Raw genomic sequence first — 24,268 nt, forward strand, 5'->3', positions numbered from 1 at the left:
TGGCGACATCCTACTGTCCCTAGCTCTCAGGGACTTTCTCTCCACTGAATTTAGAACCGTAGTTGGGGTGAAGTTGGGACTCCTTGGCGACCCAATTCTTTCCACTCATCGGTGAAGACCCAAAGTACCACAGGTCTCCGTTTCCCCATCTGGACAACCGAGGGGAGGGCACCGGCTGGCTTTAAGGCGTCGCCGGTGTGAACCAGGGACGTCCGATCTGCGAGCCTAACTCCTCCCCACATCCCCATTGGGTCGGCGCCTGCGCAGAAGCCAGCGACTCCCGCGCAGCCGATCCTCTGTGTCTCCGCCCCCTTCGAGCGCTCGGCGCTCGACCGGCGTCTCCCAGCCTCACTTCCGGTTGGGGCGCCGCCGCAGTCGCGCTTGCCGAGCGCCGAGCAGCCGATGGAGATGGCGGCCGGTATTCTGTGAGAGCCGACCTCCGAGGCCCAGAGCCCGGGCCTGGGAACAAGACGGGCCTAGGGTGCCTGCGAGAGCCCGGCGGGGTACTGAAAGGGCTGGGCTCGGCTTGCGGGCGTGGGGTGGGCTCGGTTGGGGAACGGAGACGGGCCGGGCGGCGCGGGTGTGCGGGGTCTGCGGTGGCGGTGGGTGTGACGTCCGCGGCGGGCGCTATGGTTTTCGGGCCGTGAGTCCCGCCGCGGGGATGGCGGGGCTCGGGGCGGTGGTGCGGGTTCCCGGGCGTGTGCAGGGGTGCCGGGGTGGGGTGGCCGTCCCCCGAGTGCTCGGCGAGGTTCTCCGGTGGCGGGATGCGGCCGAGGCGTTGGTGTGGCACCTCGGCGGTGCGTGGCGTTGTCGCGTCTGCCCCACGACCGTGAGTGTTCCGCGACGAGTGTGTGGAGGCGACGTGTGGATGCGCGGTCGTGTGGAGCTCGGGGCTTCAGGTGGTGTGCGCCCGAGAGTCCTGGAGCCCGGGGCTGGGGCTGTGGGGACAGGGGGACGTTGGCGCAGGACATGAAGTTGCAGGAGAGGAAAGTTTTATTTTTACATTATTATTATTATTATTATTATTATTATTATTATTTTATTTTGATGCTTTAGCAGGGATCGAACCCAGGGGCGCTCTACCACGGAGCTGCATTCCCCAGCTCTTTTTATTCATTTTATTATTATTATTATTACTATTATTTTATCTGGAGACAGTGTCTCTCGCCCCGTTGCCCCTTTGCCCAGGCTGACCTTGAACTTGTGCATCCTCTTGCCTCAGTCTCCCGGGTCCTTGCGATTACCAGGCTGGCTCCTGGTTGCCTTGCATTTACATTTTATGTAATTTAGGATATAAGGGACTTGCCTCTGTGTTCTTTGGTGGCTTTGGGCAATTTCTCTGGGGTGCATAGGCAGTTGCATGATTTTAGGGTTGATTTATGCATCCCCTTGTGGCGATGCATTCTGCTTTGTCGTGCAGGGGCCAGACCCTGCGCTGTGCCCCTGGGGGAAAACCTAGCCTGTGTTATTCAGTCAGTTTACATCTGATCATAAAATCGAGGTAATTGCTGGGAAGGAGAGGTGCACCCCCCTGATGGGTCCGTTCCTTGAGTTAGAGGCGCATTGCTTTGAGGAAGAGAGGTTTGGGCTGAGCTGTGAAAGGTGTGGATGTGGCCTGGGTGGAGTGCCCTTGGCCTTGGCTTTGTGGTTGTTAGAGATGATTGCTCATGGCGTGGGTAGGAAGGAGCTGTCAGAGCCCGGGCATCAGGTGTTTCACCACCTGGGGAGGGAACAGGTTAGACCTGGACTGCTCTTAAAAACCCTGTATGTAGTCACTAGGGTTTTTAACCAGAAGGAAAGAATAGGGACCTGGTGTGTTTGTGTGTGTGTGTGTGTGTGTGTGTGTGTGTGTGTGTCTGTCTGTCCTATTCTGAGCTCCTGCCACCCTTCAGCTTTGAGGATCCATGCAGTCCCCTCCTCCACAGCCCTCTACAGTCATCTATAGGAGGATCACACATATTCCTTCCTGCATATTGTGGTTTAGGGCTCCAGGTTCTTGGACCAGAGAGTTTTCAGCTTTATGAAATGGTTCTGTTTGAATTCTCTTTGTGGCTGGGAGTCTTTCTGAGGTGATCATTGAAAGTGACTTTGCTATGACCCAATACATTTTTTAAAAAATGTAACTTATTAAGCCCGGATCTGTTGGAGCACCACATCCTCTTATTTTTGAAACAGTGAGAACATTAACCTTGCTGCCCAGATGCTACTTGCTGGTATTAAATGTAGGATGCTCATTGGAGAGAGTGTTCTGCAAATAAAAATCAAAAAATAAGTTTTCTGCTTCCCCTCCCCATTCTGCTCTTCCTCTTCCTCCTTTTTTCCCCCTTAAGGGACAGGGTATTCCTGTGTTTCCCAGGCTGCCCTGAATTCCTTTGTTTGCAGTCCTCCTTCCTCAGTCCCCTAACTGGCTGGAACTACAGGCACACATGCTGTGCTTGGCTGGTCTTTCTTTTTCATCACTAGACTTCTAATGTTCTTCCTCAAGCTAAGGCTGAGATTTTTGTGGGTTTTGGTTTTGGTTTTGGTGTGGGAGAGCGAACCCAGGACGCTTTACCACTGAGCCACATCCTGAGCCCTTTTTATATTTTATTTATAGACAGAGTCTCGCTGAGTTGCTTAGGCCCTTGCCAAGTTGCTGAGGCTGGCTTTGAACTTGCAGTCCTCCTGCCTCAGCCTCCCAATCTGCTAGGACGACAGGCTACTTTTAAAATTTGGAGACAGGATCTCGATAAGTTGTTGCAGCTGACCTTGAATTTGTAATCTTCCTGCTTCAGTGTCCTGAGTCACCCTGATTACAGGCTCTGCCACTGCACCTGCTTGTTTTGTTTCTTTGTGGCAGATACTGTATCTTTTTCATCTTGGCATTTTGAACATGTGTGCCTTGGAGTATGGAGCTCAATATGTGTGGTTAAATAAATTATCAAGGAAAAAGGGTTAAATGGAAGCTTGTTGATAAGTACTTAAGACATTTCCTCAGTGGCTACAGTGGCCTAGAATTGATGAGGTGGGACCATTTGGAATGAGTTTTAAGAGAAGGGCCTTGGTGTCAGCTCTGTTTATCATTGGAAATCCACTTCCCCCTTTATTGAGTTCCTAGCGTCCTGTGATCTCACATCTTGGGTTTTGTGACTTGGTTTTAGGATTTGAGAAACAGTTTCTTTTTGTAAATTTGCACAGAACAAACATGAAGTACCCTTGTTGAACTGTGAAGAGAAGAAGAACAACAACAAAAAACCCTCTTGATTGCTGCTAATTTGCCTGACTTGGCTTTTCCCCTCTTCTTTCCTCTCTTAGGGCACCTCCTGCTCCAGAGAGGAAGCCTCATCCAGGGCCAGGATGCATCCCCGACATCCACGTGCTGCTTGGTTAAGCTAATGCTGCAGGAGCCCTGGTCCCTTGGAAGGAATCACGCCACCTGATGGCATGAGACTTCTGCCTTCCCGGGGTTGAGAGGGGTACTGCCATGGCTTCTCTGGACGACCCAGGGGAAGTGAGGGAGGGCTTCCTCTGCCCTCTGTGTCTGAAGGACCTGCAGTCTTTCTATCAGCTTCAGTCACATTATGAAGAAGAGCACTCGGGGGAGGACCGAGATGTCAGAGGGCAAATTAAAAGTAAGAGGCGAGGACCTTGCTTGTTGCATTTTGTCAATGAGTGATTTCGCTCATGGGAAGTGTTCAGGGGCTTCCATGTTGCCACCAGGGTATGACGATAATGAGAGTAGCAAACGGGTATCTCGTGCTTGTCATGTGCCAGGCATTGTTCAGAGTCTCCTGTGTATTTATTTTATTAATCCTCCCAGTATCTGTGTGCTTATGAGCCCCATTTTGTTGAAGAGAATACCAGACACAGAGAGGTTAGGAACTTTGCCTAAAGTCACACAGTGAAGCAGAGCCTAGCTTGGAGTCTAATAAGTATAATCACTGTGATTTGTCTTTTGCTAGATTATTTTTGTTACCCAACCCCCAGCCTAAGGGGATTTAGACAGAAATGTTTTTCCTTTGCTGTGAAAGTGGAGACTTGTTATGTACCATATGTCTGTCACAAATTTGAGCCTTCCCGCCATCCTTCCTTCCTCAACTGGACCTTGCCCTCTGCAGCCCAGGAAAAAGAAGGTCATAGTTGAAAAGCAAAGAGAAACAACTCCCCAAAATTAAACTTTGGTTTTGAGCTTCCATTGGCTCAGGTCATAGAGAGTTAGTGAAAGAATTTTTCAAAGATAATTTTGGCTATCCACATATTTATTATATTTCCTGGATTTCAGGTTCTAACCCCAAATAAGTTGCTGCTCCTTTGGAACTCAGCCTCCTAGGGACTTCCTAATCGGCTAACTTGCTTCTCACACCTGAGGCCGTGAGATTTTAAAAGTCTGGATGCAGTATTCATAATCTTTCTTGGGTAGAGAGAAAGGAGTGATCCTAGGTGGGATATGTGAATCATATACCACTTCTAATCAAAGTTTTGTCCCTGGAGTTCCACTCCAGATCTTACTTTTCAGTTAAGGAAAAAAAAAATTGCTGAAAACATTAATAGTTACAATTTCTGAGTTGGGGATGTGGCTTGGTGGTTGAGTACAATCCTAGTAGCTCAGGAGGCTGAGGCAGGAGGATCCAAAGTTTGAGACCAGCCTCCTCAACTTACTGATACCCTGTCTCAAAATAAAAAACAAAAAGGCTGGGGATGTGGCCCAGTGGTTAAGTGCCCCTTGGTTCAATCCCTGGTACCTAGACAAACAAACAAACAAACAATAAACTTCTGTCCAAAAATATGACAAAGTGATTTCCAAAATCCTAAGGGCTTTGATTTATCAAGGTGACTCCTGGCTGTACAGGCTTGAGCAGAGCCATAACTATAAGGAGGAATAAAAACAAAAACAGACCACACTCTGCTTTATAGTTTTCAGAGTGTCTGTCACATAAATTATTACTTTATTTGACTCTCCCAACACCCAGCAGGAAGGTGGTGGTTCTCATTTTACAGATAATAAGTGAGGCACAGAGATGTTCAGTAACTTAATGAAGGACACACAGGAATTGGCATAGCTAGGTCTGGAACCCAGACCTTCTGTCTTAAGTCTACTGCTGCTCTTTCCTCAGGGCATCACTGATAATGAAATACCCTGTATTCTAATGACAGTATGTATTGCAACTTCCAGCAAAAGAAAACAGGAACAAAACTCCCAAGACCTAATTATGTAAGTTTTCTTTGGGCAGCTGAAGGGCTTCCATGGTTTTCAGTAAGCTTCTAGTGTTAGTGTGCCCCATACTGATTCACATACCTTGATATTTCCAAGACTGGTTACGTCAGTTTGTAGAGAGGTTAGAGAATGTCCTCAGATTCCTATGGTGACCCACTTTTAGAGAAAAAATGTTTTAAGATTATTTAAGGAGTAACAGATATGGAATCTGGGGAATGCTACATAGATTGGAATGTTTGTTCCTTGTGAATGGAAACTTAAAGATAAGATCCTCTTGGGGACCTGGGGCTGTAGATCAGTGGTAAAGTGCGTACTTAGCATAAGTGGGGCCCTGGGTTCCATTCCCAGCCCCATAAGAGAAAAAAAAAAGAAAAAAGATCCTCTTGGTTTTTTCCCTCCTCCATTTCTACTTCCAGAGTACTCAGAGGTTGAGTTGAGCATTCCCGTGGCACTAATGATCATCCCTTAAGTCAAAAAGTAATTCTTATGTCACCAACGTATTTGTTTTGGATTCAGGAGAGGAAAGTTTTAAAGATTGGCACCCAAGACTTTTTGAAAAGCCCTTTCAAAAGCAGGCTGTTTCTCTATTTTGCCTATTGATCCTCTGACGTTTTATGGAGTTTATATTTTAAGTCAAGTAGAAAAAGCCAGAAGAACAAACATGGGTGTAAGGTTTTAGAGGCCGGTATTATTATTATTATTTTAAGATAAACTAGACATTCCCAAAACATGTCTCTGGGTTCGAGCCCCAAACCTGGTTCACCTTCAGTGCATTTAGTAGATAGAAGAAAAGGCAGTTGAAAATCACCCGGAGCTTCTTCTTTGGGTTTTAAAACATGGATGGGTTTGTTCTTAGCCGGCCCCTTTGGAAGGGTCATGCCGCTCCGGGAGGATTGCCAGGCAGTTTTCCTGTGTTTCCAGATGGTTCAGGGCCTGTTGAACTCACGCAGTTCAGCCTGGTTTGCAGAAGTGAAGTGTTGTTTGCTGACTCCAGTTTCCTGTCCGCTGGGCCATTTGTCCACATCGGGCAGTTTCCTCTCCCCTGTTAGAGGATGACTTGACTGCATGTTCAAGGGTGTCTTGAGTTCTTGTATTTTTCCAGTTGGAAAAAGCAATCTCATGGGATCTGATCATCAAGGAATTTGCTTATGGGCTCCACCTCCTAACGAAGACACCTGTCTTCACTACTAACTCGTCCGTGTCTGTTTACCAAGACTTTTGGAAAGCTTTGGGGGTGTTTTTAGCATTATTCAAGTGACAGAACACTTCAGAGTCATGAGAACTGCATGCAGCATTGATCTATTAAGTGTTCAAGTAATGGTGTCATTTGTATTATCTGATTTTTTTTTTTTTTTTTTTTTTTTTTTTGATGGCACCAAGAACTGAACCCAGGGCCTCACTCGTGCTAGGCAAGCCCTCTACCACGGAACTACATCCCCTGCTCTCTGGTATTTTTTATTAGATTCTAGTGGCAGAAAGGGCCAGCAGTCACCGAAGATTTAAGAATATTAGTGAAAGAACAACTTAGACGTGAAGAATTCTTTTTTCCTCCTGCTAGTGAATTGTTCAGTTCTAACAAGTGGGCCTCTCGCCTCACACAGGCCACAGAGACCCTGTTCTGAGAGGTAGAGTTGGTGTCCTTGCTGGCTGGGGAGGGTCGGCCTCTGGTTTCAGAAAGGTGACCTGTCGCCTCCCAGCTCTGCTGCCTGTGAGCTCTGTGACCCTGAGTGCAGCAGGTCCTCCCCCACGCCATGTCCTCTGCTCTTCTGTAAGCAGGGCTGTCACCTGCCCCGCATGCCATGGACACGCACTGCCACAGAGTAGTCACACCTGGTGCATCCAAGGGCCCAGTTCAGAAAGGGCTCGTTTTCTCTTCTTACCGAGCTGCTTCTCTTGTGCTCTGCTCTAGGTGTTATGTCTATTTCTTGAAGCTTTTTGGAAATATTCTCACATATGCATTCACTACTCGGGAGGGCAGAAGTGAGAAGGAAGGACGCTCTGCCCAGTTACCCGACAGGGTTGTTGTTGGGTGGTGTCCCATCCTGGAGAATTGTCCCTCAGGGATCCCTGGGGGGGACCAATGAGTACTGAAGAATGGGACTTTGAAGAAACTTCGGGACTAGGAGGATGGCTCAGTGACAGGCTGCTGAACTTGGCCTGCACCAGGCCCCAGGTTCCATCCACAGCATTGTGAGCAAATAAAAACTGTAATTGAGGCAGTTTTACACGTTTTTACGTGTATAAGTCAATGTTTTGAAAAATGTCTATAATTACTACCCAGTGAAGACAGGAAAACACCACTTCCAACAGCCTGGTTCCTCATCACGTGAGATTTCACCCCTCCTGCTGTCGGGCCTCAGGTGTCTAAGGTGGTGAACTCTAGGTGACCCCTCACGTGGGACTCGTGGGCCAGCATCGTGTTTGGGTGCTGGCTGCATTTCCTCTGGGGTCCAGATATCTCTTGTGCATTTTCAACAAGGATGACTACTCTGTTAGCTTTGGCCTTGAGATCGCCCTTGGCATTTTTCTGGATGCGCTTTGTGGCTTCACTTGTCTTGTCTGTTCCATTCTCAAGGTTTCGTGCAGAAGGCCAAGAAAGCAAAGAACAAGTTGTTGAAACGAGAAGGGGACGAGCGAGCAGACTCAGGAACCCAAGGATATGAGTCGTTCAGCTATGGAGGGGTCGATCCCTACATGTGGGAGCCCCAGGAGCTTGGTAAGAACCCATCCATCTGTCCGTCCTTCACTCATCCACTCGTAGCACCTGCTGTGTTCTCCATAAGGTTTGAGGTCATGGAAGCATCAGCAAACCAGAAGGATTAGTCTTTTAGACCTTGTGCCCTAATAGGGGGACAGAACGGGAGGGGAAGAGCTGAGCATCTCTGTGTGCCAGGCCTGCATTAAATGCTGTTATGTGTGGTCCCCCTGGGTCCTCACTGCACCCATGGGAACCTGCCTGTGGTCATACGGCTGGTGTGTGAAGAGGGTATGACGGATCCAGGTCCTTCTGACGCCATTCAGCCCAGGTAGACTCTACCAGCGGGTCCATCGTCACTCAAACAGGACACTCCCTGCCAAGTGGGAGGCACTGAAATGTGTTAATTGTGACATCCTTTGCAAAGTAATCATTTTGGGGGGGCATGGGATGAAGACATTCTTCAGTTTCTTGTGATGGTCACATAGCTCTGGGTATATACTAAAAAACATGGAATACCCAACACCGTGAATTTTTAAAAAAATATATTTATTTTTTAGTTGTAGCTGGACACAATACCTTTATTTTATTTATTTATATGTGGTGCTGAGAATTGAACCCAGGGCCTTGCATGTGCTAGGCGAGTGCTCTACCACTGAGCCCCAGCCCCAGCCCCAGCCTCTGACACAGTGAATTTTATGTATGTAAATTATATCTCAGTACAGCAGGTACCAAAAGGATCATGCAGCAAACACTGAGCTGAACTATCTGATTTCTCATGTTCTTTAACTGTTGAATGACGGTGATCAGTAAAACAATAAAATATTTTCTGACCCAGAACAGGCTATTGATTCCTTCATAGTGCTTTGTTTTATTTTCATTTTCATGATCCTGGTCACCTTTCACAAAAGCCCAGGGAGGTGGAGGGGGTGAAGATGCTCATTCCCATTTACAGATAAGGAAACTGAGGCTCTAAGAGAGGAAGGGATATCTCCCCAGGGTCAGGTACTGTTCCCCATAGTGCCTCTACAGATCTGTCCAACTTGATAACTACTAGCCACAGCTGGCTTTTTAAATTTAAATAAATTAAACTGAAATAAAATCAAAAGTTGCTTCTTCAACCGCACACGGACCACATTTCAAGTTTTTGTATGTGGTTAGAGGCTACCATATTGGAGAGTGGAAACGTTTTCATTGCAAGAGAAAATTGCTTTAAAAATAGTATACAGAGCTGGGTGCAGTAGTGGTCCATGCCTGTAATCCCAGCTACTCAGGAGGCTGAAGCAGGAGGATGGCAAGTTCAAAGCCAGCCTGGGCAACTCAGCAAGACCTTGTCTCAAAATAAAATTTTAAAAAGGGCTAGGGCCAGGCTCAGTGGTGCACACCTGTGATCCCAGCAGCTCAGGAGGCTGAGGCAGGAGGATCGCACGTTCAAAGCCAGCCTCAGCAGCTTAGTGAGGGCCTAAGCAACTCAGCAAGACTCTGTCTCTAAATAAAATATAGAAAGGGCTGGGGATGTGGCTCAGTGGTTAAGCGCCCCTGGATTCAATCTTCGGCAACAAAAATAAATAAGAGAAAAATGGACTGGGAATGTAGTTCAGTTATAGAACACTTGCCTAGTGTGCAAGGCCCTGGATTTGATCCTCAATACAGAAAACAAAAACCCGAAACAAAAAAAGTGTACATGTGTAATGATGAGTTATATATGAAAGTCAGTTAGAATCATGCAGGAGAACTTCTAGACGCATGAATTCTTATTGGCTTTGTGATACCTTGTTTCATGCCAGTGTCTGATTACCCTGATGGTTTTCTGATTAACTTGTTTCAGCAACTACAGGAAGTCACAAATAGTGGAAAGTCAAAGGCATGTCAAATTTTAGAAGTTAATATTTATAGCTACTGCCAAGAATTCTAATCTAAAATGCATTTAGATGCTAAAGTATAAGGGAAGGGAAGAAAAGACAGGTCTTGTTAGAGTATAGCATGTGGCGCTGTAGGTCAAAGGACACAACAGGTCACACACGAACAATACGTTCAAGAGATCTGTCTGTAGTCCACATGGGAACTAAGATTAATAAAAATGTATTCTCTTGCCGGAAGCAGTAGTGCATGCCTGTCTTCCCTGTGACTTGGGAGGCTGAGGCAGGAGGATTGCAAGTTGGAGCCCAGCCTCAGCACTGTAGTGAGACCCTGGAGATACAGCTCAGTGGTAGAGTGCCCTGAGTTCTATCTCCTGTACCACCATAAAAAACAACAGAATCACCTGTAATGGTACTGCCCTTTTTATTTAACAAACATTCATATGGCAGTCCATATTCTAAGGATTTTATACATTTGAACTTAATTTCTGTAGCAACCCCGTGAAGTAGATCCTGTTGTTACGCCAGCTTTACAGATGAATCCTCTGAGTTTTAGGGAGGTTGCGGGACTCGTCCAGGCTCATGCAGCATGGAGCAGAGTTGCAGCTCGAGCCCCGGGGTCCCAGCTCTCATTTGCTCTTGTCTCAGGCCTCATGCTATAGGAACTTTACAGCGTCCAAGGGCTACAGCTAACATCTTAGCAAATTTCTTCCCATTTACTTTAATTCTTTTCAAAATTAAAAATCCGAGAGTTCAAGTTCAAATACTCGAATTTGACTTGCTTTTGCTGTTCACTGAGGCTGCGCAGGGAGGCAGAGAGGCTCCCTTGGAGAAAGCACAGGTCGTTTCTCTCCCTTTCCCCCCAGGTGCTGTGAGGAGCCATCTTTCTGACTTTAAAAAACATCGAGCTGCCAGAATCGACCACTACGTTGTTGAAGTCAATAAATTAATAATCAGGTTAGAGAAGGTAAATTTTGTTGTTTTGAAACACTTTTTTTCTGCAAGTACAAATTTTCTGGGGACAAGGCCCATGTTTCTGTACCCTGTCGTACGTGGCATACATCTGATACAGGCAGAGAAGTGGCTGTCCCAAGAGGTGCAGAGGACATGGAGGACAGTTCTAGCCGGGGCTGGCTTTCCTGCAGGGAGCGGCCCAGGCTGACAGACTCTCATGCACCCGCTTCCTGTTCCCACCTTTGAAGCCCACTCGGCTGCCAGGCTCCCTTCCTGGGGTCCCGGGCACATTCACTCAGTGCAGCATGATGGGTGTCATCTGGTGAGGAACAGAAAGGCAGCGGCCAGGGCTGTGACTGTGTGGTGGGCCTGGTGGCCACCACAGGCGCAATTCTTCATGTGGACGTTGTAGGTCAGAGCTATGTGGCCACTTGGATTTTCCATGAGGAATGGAGAATCGGGAGCCCCTGTTGCTCTCAGTAGCCGCCTAGCCCCATCCGTGCCCACCCTGGTTATTGCTCAGATGGGACAAAGAAAAGACTGGAAGAGGGTCGTGGGCAGGGCCGTGCCTTCTAGATGTGAATTGAGAGCTGCATCATGTGCTAAATGGCTGTCGTGACTTTGGGGCTGGGGATGATAACCCACGAGACTTGAGCATTGCAAACGTGACTTGAGCCTGATGTGCTGGTGGGGCGGGTGGGGAGTGTGTGCGTCACCTGGTTGATTCCGCCTGGCCCTGTTTTCTCTGCTCAGCTCACCGCATTCGACAGGATGAACACGGAGTCGGCCAAGATTCGAGGTAAGGGAGTTTATGCATTCTTTGTGTTCCTTTGTTCTCCCTGACCAAATCTGTGTTTGAAATGCTGTGCTTTTCTTTTTCTTTGTTCTCCCCAAAGCAATAGAAAAGTCTGTGGTGCCTTGGGTCAATGACCAGGATGTCCCTTTCTGTCCAGACTGTGGGAGCAAGTTCAGCATCCGGAACCGCCGTCACCACTGCCGCCTCTGCGGGTCGATTATGTGCAAGAAGTGCATGGAGCTCATCAGCCTTCCCTTTGCAAGTACGTGCCGTGGGGGAAGGCCCCGGGCGCTCGTGTGCTGCTGGGACCAGCTTATTCACTAGTCACCACCAGGGCCATGGGGCCTGTTTGTTCAGTGGCCCATGAGCTCTTCGTGTGTCCACTTACTGAGTCCCCAATGCCCTCTATGTTGCTGGCCAGGGGTCCAGTAGTCTGTAACAGAGCAACATTTTTATAAAGGATCAGGTAGGAACTGGGCACAGTGGCACAGGCCTGTAATCACAGCTACCTGGGAGGCTGAGGCAGGAGGATCTCAAGTTGGAGGCCAGCTTAGGCAATTTTCTTAGACCCTGTCTCCAAAAATAAAAAGGACATTCCTTAGTGGCAGAGAACTTGCCTGGTGTACACAAGGCCCTGGGTTCTGTCCCTGGTGTCACACAAACACACAAAGTTCCTGAAGTCATCTTGCTGATGCTGTGCCATGTGGGGTGATTGGCACCCCTGGAGGCTCCGCTGCCTGTGCACACTGTTGGCCATGGTGTCCACAGGGCAGAAGCCGAGGCCTCCTCCCTCCAGCTGTCATCCCCACAAGACCCACTTGGCCTTGACCTTTCCCTCTCCCTGTGGCACTAGCCCCTTCTCCCACCTGGGCTGCCTCAGGACACTTGCTCTTTCTTCTTGGGCACATTAACCAGCCCTTCCTGGCAGCTGCAGCGGGTGGCCCTGCTGCTGGGTCAGGGCGCAGGTGAAAGACACAGTGTCTACCCGCAAAGGGTCACAGATCGCCAGGGCAGGTGCATGGAACAGGGATAGCTGTTACATCTGGAGGAAGGTCCTCCACGGCGGGGAAGGGGTCCTGGGTGGGGGTCACCACGCCTGTCCTCTGTGGTTCACAGACAAGCTCACCAGCGCCAGCAAGGACTCCCTGAGCACCCACACCAGCCCCAGCCAGTCCCCCAACAGCGTCCACGGCTCGCGCCGGGGCAGCCTGAGCAGCCTGAGCAGCGTGAGCTCGGTGATGGACGAAAAGGACGACGAGCGCATCCGCTGCTGCGGGCACTGCAAGGACACGCTGCTCAAGAGGGAGCAGCAGATGGACGAGAAGGAGCATACGCCCACTGTCGTGAAGCTCTACGAGGTGACCGCGGGCAGCGCAGTGCTCGGCCACGCACAGGCTCGGGGTTCTAGGGAATGCTCTGGAAGTTGTGCCCTGACTCATCTTGACTTCCTGCTAGGGCCCTGGGCGAGTCAGTCACCCGGGGAATGTTTCAACCAACCCGTCCGCCACCTGTCGCTGCCCATGGGAAAGCAGGAGGGTGGTGGTCCGAGGGCAGGCCGGGCAGTGGTGGCCAGATTCTGTGGGGGAGGCAGAAGCTGGAGCTCTAGAAACAGCGGGGGCCTCAGCCGGGGACTTTAGACCTGTCTCGATTGAGTTTGCAGGTTTTAGGGTTGCTTTGTTTACTGCCCAGTGATTAAAAGTGTCCCCTTCCAAGTCCTTTCAAATGCCCCAGCTCTGGCCACCACCAGATCCTAGAACGTCCTTAGCAGAGGCCCACTTGAAGGGGAGATAGCTTGGGTGGGAACATCTGAGAGGGAGACCGGCCAGCCTCCTGTGGCCAGCTGAGACCCGCGCGCTGAGGAGGACCAGCCAGTGGGGGTGCAGGGGGGAGGGAAGGGGACAGGAGCTCAGGCCGGCAGAGGAAGCAGCATGTGCAAAAGTCTAGCAGGGGCACAGCTTATTTTTGTCTAATGATGGTGGAAGTGTCCCTGTTAGCAGTTCTGAAGGACACAGGGCTGTTTCCTGGAGTCATCCTGTAAGTCCTCAAGCTACTGGAAGTGGTATTACCCGAACCCAGCGCTGAGCCGTGTGCGGACTCCATAATCTTTTCTCTTTTTTCAAACAGCCACTGTCCTTTTTGCTCCTGTTGCGCCGTGGCAGCACCCTGTGCTGGGGTTTGGCCGCTGCCGGGTGTTGCCTAGCAGAGCCCACACACAGCTGTTCCTTCTGTGCCGTCTTGCTAGGCACCTGGCTTGTATCCTGGAAGCCTGGCTTTGCTCCAAAAACAGCTGGTCAAAAGCAGCACCCTCTTTCCTTCCTGTGAGATTTTTTTCTGCTTGGAAAGTAGGTCTGTGAGGAAATTGGTGACCATAAGGTTTTTTGTTTGTTCTTTTTTTTTTTTTTTTTTTTTTTTTTTTGACGCTTGGGAACAAACCCAGGCCTTGGCACATGCTAAGTCAAAGTCCTCATTTTGAAAAGTGAGCATTTTGGGGCTGGGGATGTGGCTCAAGCGGTAGCGCGTTCGCCTGGCATGCGTGCGGCCCGGGTTCGATCCTCAGCACCACATACCAACAAAGATGTTGTGTCCGCCGAGAACTAAAAAATAAATATTAAAAATTCTCACTCTTTATAAAAAAAAAAAAAAAGAAAAGTGAGCATTTTGCATCCACCTCTGTTGATGGCAGCCTGGCTTCCGAGGTGGGGGTGGCAGATCCTGAGAGCAGCGCTCACCTCTTCTCTTTTGTCCTTAGAAATTACGGCTCTGCATGGAGAAGGTCGACCAGAAGGCCCCCGAGTACATCAGGATGGCGGCTTCACTAAAGTAAGTCTCCCCCACTCCCCGCCCCTCAGTGGCACCCATCTTCTGCCCTTCTAGTCAGTTCTAAAGCAATGGAAAACGGCAAGCTTTCTCTTGTTTTTGGCTCTTTGGTGCCGGGGATGGAGCCCAGGGTTGGGTGAGCGCTAAGCATGGGCAGTACTCTGCCCCCAAATGGAAATCTTGACTGTAGCCTTGCTCTTCTGTGGCCAGCTGTGAGAGATCCTCCTGCTGCGTTTCAGTAGGCACACATTTCCATCACGGGAGCTCTGTATCAGGCAGGCTTCTGTAGGTGACCCAGCCCTTCCGGTGCAGCAGGTTTAGGAGTGGCCTTGGAGGACAGGCAGCACCTCTGAGGGCAGGGCCTGGAGCGGGTATTGGCCGACCAGCCCCCCGGCCACATCTAGCCCACCACCTGTTTCTTTTTTCTAAATTAAGATGTTCACCCCGTGAACTTCACTACTTTAATGTTTAGCACTTTCACTAAGCTATGCAGCCACCGCCACTGTCCTAACTGGTTTCCTTGCTGTAACAAGAAGCCCTGAACCCCTACAGTCACCCCCGCTCCCCAGCAACCACCCATCTACTTTCTGGCTCTGTGGATTTATCTTTTTTTTTTTTTTTTTTTGGTTTTGGGGATGGAACCCAGGGCCTTGTGCATGCAAGGTAAGCACTCTACCAACAGAGCCATGTCCCCAGCCTGACTTGTCTATTTTTGACATTTCATATAGGTAGGATCACAGACGTATAGTCTTCTGTGTCTGGCTTTTACAGGGTGCAGTGCTTTCACGATTCACCCATGGGGTGGTGTGGATCAGTAGTCCACTTCTTTTGTGTGAAGGCAGTGTGGGTAGAACACATTTATTTATCCCATTGATCATTCTTTTCCACTCTCAACTGTCATGAATAATGCACGTACAGGTTCTTTTTCTTTTGATGCTTGGGAACAAACCCAGGACTTGGCACACACTAATCATTTCTCTTCCACTAAGCTGTATCCCAGGTTTTTTGGTTTGTTTTTAACTGGAACCCAGAGTGCTTTACCACTGGACTGTATCCCCAGCCTTTTTAATTTTTAATTTTAAAACAGGGCCTTGCCAAGTTGTTGATCAAATTTGTGATCAGACTTATTATCAAACTTGTGATCAGGGGCTGAGGCTTTAGCTCAGTGGTAGTGCACTTGCCTGGCATGTGTGTGGCACTGGGTTCAATTCTTAGCACCATGTATAAATAAAATAAAGGTCTATCAATAACTGGGAAAAAAAACAAAAAACAACTTGTGATCCTCCTGCCTTGGCCTTCTGAGCTGCTGGGCTACAGCCGTGCTGCAGCACACCCAGCCCCAGCTCCTATTTAAAAATTGTTTTTGAGCAGGGTCTCACTGTGCTGCCCAGGTTGACCTTGGGCCCCTGAACTCAAACACTCCTCCTGTCCTGCCTCCCAGGTAGCTGGGACTACAGGCGTCTGCCCTGCCTGGCACTTACTGGGTTTATGGTAACTCTGTGTTTACCATTTTGAGGAGTTGTCAGGCTGTTTTCCAAAGTGACTGTACCAGCTTACATTCCCATGGTCACAGATGAGGCTGTCAGTTTCTCCACAGTCTTGCCCACCTTGTTGTTGCTCCCTGTTTTTATAAATAAAGTTTTATTGAGCCTCAGCCTTGCCCATTTGTTTGATGACAGTGTGCAGCGACGCACTGGGTGACCTGCAAACAAAGTGTGTATACTCTGGCCCCTCCTTGCTTAAGGTGCTCCTCCTCAGGGCTTGTGTGGGGGCTGGCCTCTGAGGTGCTGCCCCTGGAATCAGGTTCCAGAAGCTTCTCAGCCTGCAAGAGCAGTTGAGGTCATGATACGCAGAATTTGCCCGCCTGTCCCATTGGGCTCCTGCATGCAGTACAGATGCACCTGGTTTAGAACAAAATCATGTTTTCATTTGGATGTTTACTGTACAATATTTGACACTGTTCCCCAAATACAAAGAGTGCAAGTGTGGCTTTCCCTCCTGATGTTGGTGGCCATGTTCCAAGAGGCCTGTCGTGTGGGTCCCACCTATAAAGAAAGTGAACTTGAAGCCAGGGACGTGATGTGTGCCTGTGGTCCCAGCTACTTGGCAGAGGGAGGAGGATCACTTGAGCCCAGGAGTTTGAAGCAGCCTGGGCAATGCAGCGGGACCCTACCTCAGAAATCAAAAGCAAAAAAAAGAAAAAAAGGAAAAATGAACTTTTCCACTGTGGTCCTTAGGAGTTTCCTGACATTGGAGTCTGCAAATGTCCTACTTAGGAAATAGGAGAGGCTAGCCCGGCTGGTTTGTGCAAGAAACATCTCTTCCCTTGTGTTTCTCATCTCTTATTGACTGCTGCTGCTGTAGGGGTCTCCTGCCGTTCCCTGCTCTTCCTTCCTGTCTCCAGCTACAGGGCAGAAGAGGTGGGCAAGGAGAGGAGGCTGGGGGACGCTCGGTGGTGGAGGGCTTGCCCAACGGGCATGAGGCCCCTGGGGTAGAGTCCCCAGCACTGACTGCCAGTGGATAAAAAAAAAAGTGGGGAGACAATAAAAAGAGGTAGGAAAATCATTGTAGGGTCTCCAGGCCTTTGTGATTTTATTTTTTTATTTTTTGGTTCTGGGGATCCAGCCCAGGGACTTGAGTTTGCTAAGCAAGTGTTCTGCCACTGAACCACACTCACCCGGGGTACCCCAATCCTAATCATTAGAGGTCTGCTTCTCTCTTTTTTTTTTTTTTTGGTGCTGGGGATTGGATTCAGGGGCACTTTACCACTGAGAAACATCCCCATCCTCTTTTTTTATTTTTATTTTTAGATTTTAGACAGCATCTCACTAAGTTGCTGAGGCTGGCCTTGAACTTGAGATCCTCCTGCCTTAGTTTCCTGTGTCACTGGGGTTACAGGTGTGCTAAGGGGTGATGGCCAGTGTCTCATTGGGGGGTGGTTCTTCCTGCCGAGGAGGGTGGAAGCCACCTGAGAAATTAAAGTCTAGAATAATTAGTGAAGAGCAGAAGATAAAGAGTCAGAAATATATTTTCAAAAATGGAGCTCCTGCTAAGTTTAGCCCACACGGGAGCTGGAGCTAGATAAAAGAAGATGGCTCCGCTGCTTTATTTAAGGGGGTCCATTAAAGGCAGGGATACGGTTTCAAGGACCGAGTCTTGCCTGGTGATGTCTTACACTCAACAGGTTGATGGGCATCTTGGCGGGTCACACTCATCTCTGGTGCTGTGTGGGACATGGCAGAGCGGAATAGGAGGTCACAGTGTGCCAGGGCAGTCTGACACAGAGGAGATGTCCCCGGGAAGTTCCCAGACCCCAGATGGTGCTCCTCACTCGGGTGTGATGCGTAGTGGCCCACATGCAGCCCGTGGCAGCCCGCAGCAGTGGGTGCCGCTCCTCCCCTCTCCTAGCAGCTAGCTGGAAGGGGAGGAAACCCTATTTCTTGGGCCCTCTCAGCTGCCATTGACTGATGTTGGTAGCCACGTCTGATGAGCCCTACACAGAGGGCCTCAGCCCAGAGCATCTGTCTCCTGCTCCTTTCCCCCTGGACCTGCTGGAAGGTATCCCACACTGCCCCGTCGCAATTGCGGGCTCAGGAGCCTCCCTGGCCTGCGCCCGTAGCTGAGCAGTCTCAGAGGTCTGTTCTTAAGGGCTTGAAGTCCCTTCGCTCGCTCGCCCAGGAGGTGTTTCCTGAGCCCAGCGCTGTGCTGGGAGTGTAGCGGTGAACAGGGGAGACGGCACCTGCTCTCCCCAGCTTCCTTTCCCTGAGAGCGTACACTGTCACCAAGGGAACAGTGATGGAGCCACAATAGCACTGACACCTTAGGAAGCGGCTTCAGGCTTGGGCCAGCCTTGTGATGTTCCCTGACTCAAAGATGTCCAGACAAAGCTCTTGTCCAGTTCTCTGGAGGCCAAGCTGGGCTCCAAAGTCTTGGTGCCTTTGGCACTGGTACATTGAAAAGCAGTTCTGGTCTGTTAGTGCGTCCCAAGAATGCTACAGTACTCCCAGCACACCCTTCGAGAGCATGAACCCTGTCCTTGTGAGACCTCCAGACTTGAAAATCCTTCTATTCTACGTTGTCCAGATAGTAAAACATCAAACTTTCTCTGATTCCCCCCCCCCCCCCCAGCGCCGGGGAGACCACCTACAGCCTGGAACATGCTAGTGACCTTCGAATTGAAGTGCAAAAAGTATATGAGCTAATAGATGCCTTAAGGTAAGGACCAGCTTAAGGTAAACCAGCTCCCTGAGGTGTAGGGATTAGAGAGACCCAGGGGGATTACTGGGAGGAGGAATCACTGTCCTTCCAGCATGCACGATCTGCTACACAAATGGCAGGTCCTTTTACAAATTATCAATGCTGTCCCATTTAAACATCATTAAGAATTTTCAGACAGCAACAGGAGGGCATTAAACCTGGTCCCTTTAAATGTCAAGCCCTGTGCAGTTGCTCAGGTTGCTCACCTGTGAGGCTGGGTCTACTTAGGAGGTCAGTCCCTGAGCTGCGTCTGGGGTCTTGGGTACAAAGGGTAGGAAATGGTAGTGGAGTCACTTACCTGTCTACACATCTTCCCGATAAGAAAGCCAGGCAGCGCCAAACACTTTCCACACCTGTTTCTGAGACTGCCTGCACTGTTACATTGCTGTTCTTGTTCCGTTCCAGTAAGAAGATCTTGACCTTAGGCTTGAACCAGGACCCTCCCCCACACCCGAACACTTTGCGCCTGCAGAGGATGATCAGGTGCTCAGCCACACTGTTTGTGCAGGTAAAGTCCTCCCGGGGCAGCAGGGGTGTCGTGTACACTCCCCCAGAAGGCACGTCTGTGCCATGGCTGGTTTCTTTTCTGTTTACATGTTTATTATTTTTTACAATTATGAATGCATCATACCACATTTCACAGGAAAGTAAAATACTTTTAATCCTATGTCCCCAATGTCATCACTCATCATTCTGGTAGATTTGTTTTTTTCTTCTTTGCATTTTCTGCAAACAGTAGTTAGTGCATATTTGCAAATTGGTGGCTTCTGGTTTTCATCACTAAATGTTTATATCCTGAGCACTTTTTTTACATAAAGCTCCAACAGCTGTCATGGAAAGAGGAGTGTGGGGTGTGTTTTCTCATTATACTGCTCAGAGTTTAGTCTTTCTCCTTTGATTACTGAGTGACTCTATTCAGCAACCATTAATGGAGTACCTACTCGGTACCAGGCAGTATTCTAGGCACTGGGGTCCTGTAGTAAAAAGAGGGACACCCATTCTTGCTGTCATAAAGCTGATATTCTAGAAGGGGGAACCAATAATAAAGAGCTAAAAATACACGATCTATGGAAGGGCCATGGGCTCACCTGGGGATCGCTTTTTTCCCAAAAGGGTTTAAGTGTAAAATTGTCTGTGTCCCCTGCAGGAGAAGCTGCTGGGCTTGATGTCACTGCCAACCAAAGAGCAGTTTGAGGAACTGAAGAAGAAGAGGAAGCAGGAATTGGAGAGGAAGAGGGCCATGGAGAGACAGGTGTGCAGGGCCGGGCCCAGGCCACACTTCCTGCTGCAGCCTGGTGGGCCCCGGGAGGTCCTGCGGGTCACATTGTGTTGGAACCTCTTATTGCTCTTGTTTTCTGCCCTGTTCCAGCCTCACGCTGATCTGTGGAAACCAGAATAACTGTTTTTTTTGCCAGGTCCTAGTTTCCTCTGAGTAGTTTGGTGACTCTCTCATGCTTATATCTCGCCCTCTGGTAGGGCTGCAGGGGATCAAGACATCAGGAGGTTCCCAAACTTGGAATCTGCACGTAGCTGGGTGCAGTGCACCTGGGCAACTTATCAAGAGCCTGTCCCAAAATGAAACATTTTTAAAAAATTTTTTTAGTACTGAGGATTGAACCCAGGGGCACTTAACCACTGAGCCACATCCCCAGCCCTTTTTCATATTTTATTTTGAGACAGGGTCTTGTTGAGTTGCTCAGAACCTTGCTAAATTGCTGAGGCTGGCCTTGAACTCATGATTCATGATCCTCCTGCCTCAGCCTCCCAAGCCACTGGGATTATAGGTGTTGGCCAGCATGCCCGGTACAAAATGAAATTTTCAAAAAGGGCTGGGGTGTGGCTTAGAGCACTTGTCTACCTCAAGTGCATTGAGCACTTGGTGAGATTCCAACATGTAGTTGAGGTTCACAGCCCTTGGTGGTCAGGGTCAGGGTGTATGGCTGGGGAAGCTAAGATGGAGAGACTCCTGCCCCTTCACTTATCATCAGTCGTTACTTTATTTTTGAAAACTAAACACCTGACTCGAGCAGTTGGGTATCTTAATTCTGAGAGGGAACTGGAGTGTTCCAGGGACCACAGCTGTGCAGGTGGCCACTGGCCTGGCGACCGTGGGTGGTGACCCTGTGCCTGGTGTCTCCGCAGGCTGCCCTGGAGTCGCAGCGACGGCTGGAGGGGAGGCAGAGTGGCCTGGCATCCCGCGCGGCCAACGGGGAGGTGGCATCCCTCCGCAGAGGCCCCGCCCCCTTGAGGAAGGCGGAGGGCTGGCTCCCGCTGTCCGAGGGCCAGGGACAGAACGAGGACCCTGACCCGCTGCTGCAGCAGATCCACAACATCACGTCGTTCATCAGGCAGGCCAAGGCCGCGGGCCGCGCCGACGAGGTGCGCACGCTGCAGGAGAACCTGCGGCAGCTGCAGGACGCCTACGACCAGCAGCAGACGGAGAAGGCCGTGGAGCTGTCGCGGAAGCAGGCCGAGGAGGAGGACCTGCAGCGCGAGCAGCTGCAGATGCTCAGGGAGCGGGAGTGGGAGCGGGAGCGGGAGCAGGTCCAGGCCGCCGCGCTGCACACGCGGACGCCCTTCCACCTGGAGGCCTCCCGGGGGCCGCGCACCCACCTTGCCCACGCCCTGGACCTGGGCTCCTTCCCCGTTCAGAGCGCCACCATCCCCGACACCCCTTCCCCCAGCTTAGTTCGAGCTCCCGTCCACGCGGCCTCCGGGTCCCCGGCCCTGGGCCAGGACATCCTCCCCCAGACCACTGTGTCACAGCAAAATGACGTGCCTTCCCTGAACCCCTTCGACGAGGAAGACCTCTCCAGCCCCACCGAAGAGGGCGCAGTCAGCCCCATTGCTGCAGAGGCCGCACCCCGCCCTTCGGCCCCTGTCCCCAAAGAGTACAACCCTTTTGAGGACGACGACGAGCAAGAGGCCGATCCCGGGAATCCCTTCACTGGCCCCGACGGCGTGGCGCCCAACCCCTTCGAGGAGGAAGAGGACCGTCCCCACCCGAGGTCTGCAAGCCCCCCTGCCCCTGGCAACCCCTTCGAGGACAGCGACAGTGGCCCCGAGGCAGAGGCGCCCATCGAGGAGGAGCTGCTGCTGCAGCAGATCGACAACATCAAGGCCTACATCTTCGACGCCAAGCAGTGCGGCCGCCTGGACGAGGTGGAGGTGCTGACCGAGAACCTGCGCGAGCTCAAGTGCACCCTGGCCAAGCAGAAGGGGGGCCCTGACTGACGGGGGCGCGGGGCAGGGCCTGCTGTGCTGTGCACCACTAGTAAAGGGAAGGGGCCACACTAGCAAAGCCAAGGTCACTCGCTGGCTTCCCTACATTTTGTTTTTTTTTTTTTAATTGGGGGATTCCCCCTTTGGAAAGGGACTTCACATTTTTACTACCGAGTTTTAAGTCACTGCTGCTGTCCGGGGCCAGGGCAGAAATGGCCGCCGTATACCTCTGGGGTCCGTTCCCAGCTGCCCAGTCCCAGTCATTGTGCAGTATTATGGGGTGGCCTTGTGCAGGGCGCCCCTTTAATGAGTTCCGCAGCGTTGTACTTGGCTCTGGCAGAAGTCGCCTGGTTAGGCTCTGGGTTCCGTTTCACCTGTGGCTTCCTGCGTGCTGCTCAGAGCCTCCTACCTGTGTAACAGTCGAGGGGGACCCAGAGAGGCCAGCACCTCTTTTTATGACAAGGGTTTAACCCGTTGTCTCCCACTGTCCTATGTCCAGGACACTTATAAAAACTGGAGCCGTTTTTATGGGTGTTCTGCATATAAGACGATGATGCACATGCGTTAAGAAAGCAAAGCTCCTCCCAGGGCTAGGGTGTCTGTGAACTTGACTGTGAGCGCTGTAGGAACCAGGAGCAGCTGGCTTTCTGATGTTAGCATTGTTGGGGAGAAGAGCTTCTCCAGATGTTGCTGTGATGGCACCGTGGTCTGTGCCCAGGGACCTCCCTCCTGAGCTTTGGCCGGTGACTCTGATCGGGGCTCAGCGTATGTCTCAGGAATCAGAGGTCAGGAAGCTTCTGTGGAGCATCATCAGGAGAGAAGCTGCCCTAGGTCAAGGACAAACTGACTTTCAAGGCTGCTCCTCAGCCCCCCTCCTCTAGCTCACCCTTCCTGGGCACTGGTAGACGTCGTTTTACCATTTTAGTATTAAGACACTGCAATGTTTGAAGAGGCACAGCCCAGGATCATTCCACAAGTGGCCTCAGTCCTCATGGAGGCCAGAAGAGGACACTGACCGACTGGTATCATGATAGCCCAGTGCTGGGCAGGGCCTCTGCAATTCCACTTGTTAGTTCATGAACAGTAACTGACCACTAGTCACTTTATACCCTTTAACTAACTCTGGGTCAAGTGCCCGTGGGCTCCTGTGTAACAGCTGAAATCCATTTGTTGCACGCAGGTGAAGACCCCTCTAGACAATGCGGGTACAGACTCCCGAGAGGCGTGAACCCCTGTGTCCCCTCTGCTCCTCTCTCTCTAGCACCTGCTGGGATTTGGGGTCCTAAGAAAAAGTCCCGTAGAGGGTTGTAGGAATGAGGGGCAATGGAGTGTGAGGCCGCTGTGTCTTGGGCTTCTGCTCCCGAGGGCTGTAGGTGGGCTCCTAACACCAGCCCCTTGCCACGGGCTCTTCTGGGAAGTGTGCGGCTGGCATCTAAGATGTCGCCCACTGCAGGCCCCTTTTCTTCTCCAAGCCCTTGATGCTGTCACTCTGGGGCTCTGGAGATGGTCAGCAGGCGCCTGCCTGTCATTTCTGACTGAAGAGGAGGAGGTTCTGCACTGAGGGAAGCAAACTGCTGCTTCCTCTCAAGTTGCTTTTTTTTTTTAGGAGAATGTCTCTTAGCTGGTAATTTCAATGAAAACTGATTCCCCAAATCTCCTTCCCTGAGATCAACCCCAGGTAACCATAAGTAAGCAAGCGTACTGAGAAACGCGTTTTAAAAAACTTTAGAATAAAACCAACTCACTGAATATACTAAACCCAACTAAAATCAGAGTCCTCCAGTCTCGCGAGATTCTTCCACGCTCATCTTCCAGTGAGTTCTTCCATGGCCAGGGTCTCCTGGAAACCAGACAGGACAGGAGCCAGAGCTCTCTGCCCCCTGGACAGAATCACTTCCCAGAATCCACTGGCAGAAGGATGGATTTCAGAGCAGGGCTGACGTCAGGAAGGCTGGCCCCTGAACTCTAACTCCAGTGTCAAGTTCTTACCTCATGTGACTGTCTTGCTGCCCTTCAGAGCACGCAGCTCCCTCTGGTCCATGAACCTGCGGCACTGGCAGATCTCCTAGCTTAGATCACGGTCATAGTGAAAGAGACTTCCGGGACTGAGGCATCTAGTGAAGCTGGCTTCCCCTCACACGCCCTGTCCCTGTTTCCCTGTCTAATACACAAAGGACACTTGCTCATTTCATTTGCGACTCAATGTAGCTTTGCCGTCCAGACACTAAAATGTACCTCTGAGTCCTCGCAAGCCATGCGGAAGGTTGGACATCGGCCTAGGTAGTTGATGGGACTGAAGTGGGAAGTTGGCCTCTTCATCAGGTCACAGACTGGAGTAGCAGACTGTGCTGGTCATCTGATGAGGTAGTCGGAGGTGGTTTATGTGCATGTGCTACTCTGGGGCCTTGAAACCTTTTTTAAACAATAAAATAACAGCTATTCATGGTTGGGGGTGTTGAGTGTGTATGTATGTC

General features: G+C 50.5%; 1 protein-coding gene across 3 annotated transcripts; it reads left to right on the top strand.

The window, feature by feature from the left end:
* The first annotated feature begins 369 nt into the window (after positions 1 to 369).
* Positions 370 to 24,240, top strand: RBSN (rabenosyn, RAB effector). Of its 3 annotated transcripts, none has more exons than XM_081275987.1 (12): positions 370 to 503; positions 3,295 to 3,611; positions 7,770 to 7,910; positions 10,615 to 10,715; positions 11,456 to 11,501; positions 11,599 to 11,760; positions 12,615 to 12,856; positions 14,248 to 14,318; positions 18,444 to 18,530; positions 18,978 to 19,080; positions 19,720 to 19,824; positions 20,715 to 24,240. In XM_081275987.1, the coding sequence occupies exons 2-12, from the start codon at positions 3,464 to 3,466 to the stop codon at positions 21,804 to 21,806; spliced, it is 2,298 nt and encodes a 765-aa protein (XP_081132113.1). In that variant the 5' UTR covers positions 370 to 503; positions 3,295 to 3,463; the 3' UTR covers positions 21,807 to 24,240. The 3 variants fall into 3 exon arrangements, with proteins under 3 accessions (XP_081132113.1, XP_081132114.1, XP_081132115.1); XM_081275988.1 differs by having other exon boundaries at positions 11,656 to 11,760; XM_081275989.1 differs by lacking the exons at positions 370 to 503; positions 3,295 to 3,611 and having other exon boundaries at positions 7,871 to 7,910; positions 10,615 to 10,705.
* Positions 24,241 to 24,268: the final 28 nt, after the last annotated feature.

The sequence above is a fragment of the Spermophilus citellus genome (assembly GCF_964194105.1).
Source record: "Spermophilus citellus genome assembly, chromosome: 19".
NCBI lineage: Eukaryota > Metazoa > Chordata > Mammalia > Rodentia > Sciuridae > Spermophilus > Spermophilus citellus.

Bases quoted from the DNA above. Each gene is read 5' to 3' on its own strand.
- RBSN (XM_081275987.1), top strand. From the start codon at position 3,464: ATGGCTTCTCTGGACGACCCAGGGGAAGTGAGGGAGGGCTTCCTCTGC. The intron at 12,857-14,247 runs GTGACCGCGGGC...TTTTGTCCTTAG, and splicing joins CTGTCGTGAAGCTCTACGAG to AAATTACGGCTCTGCATGGA. The intron at 19,081-19,719 runs GTAAAGTCCTCC...TGTCCCCTGCAG, and splicing joins CAGCCACACTGTTTGTGCAG to GAGAAGCTGCTGGGCTTGAT.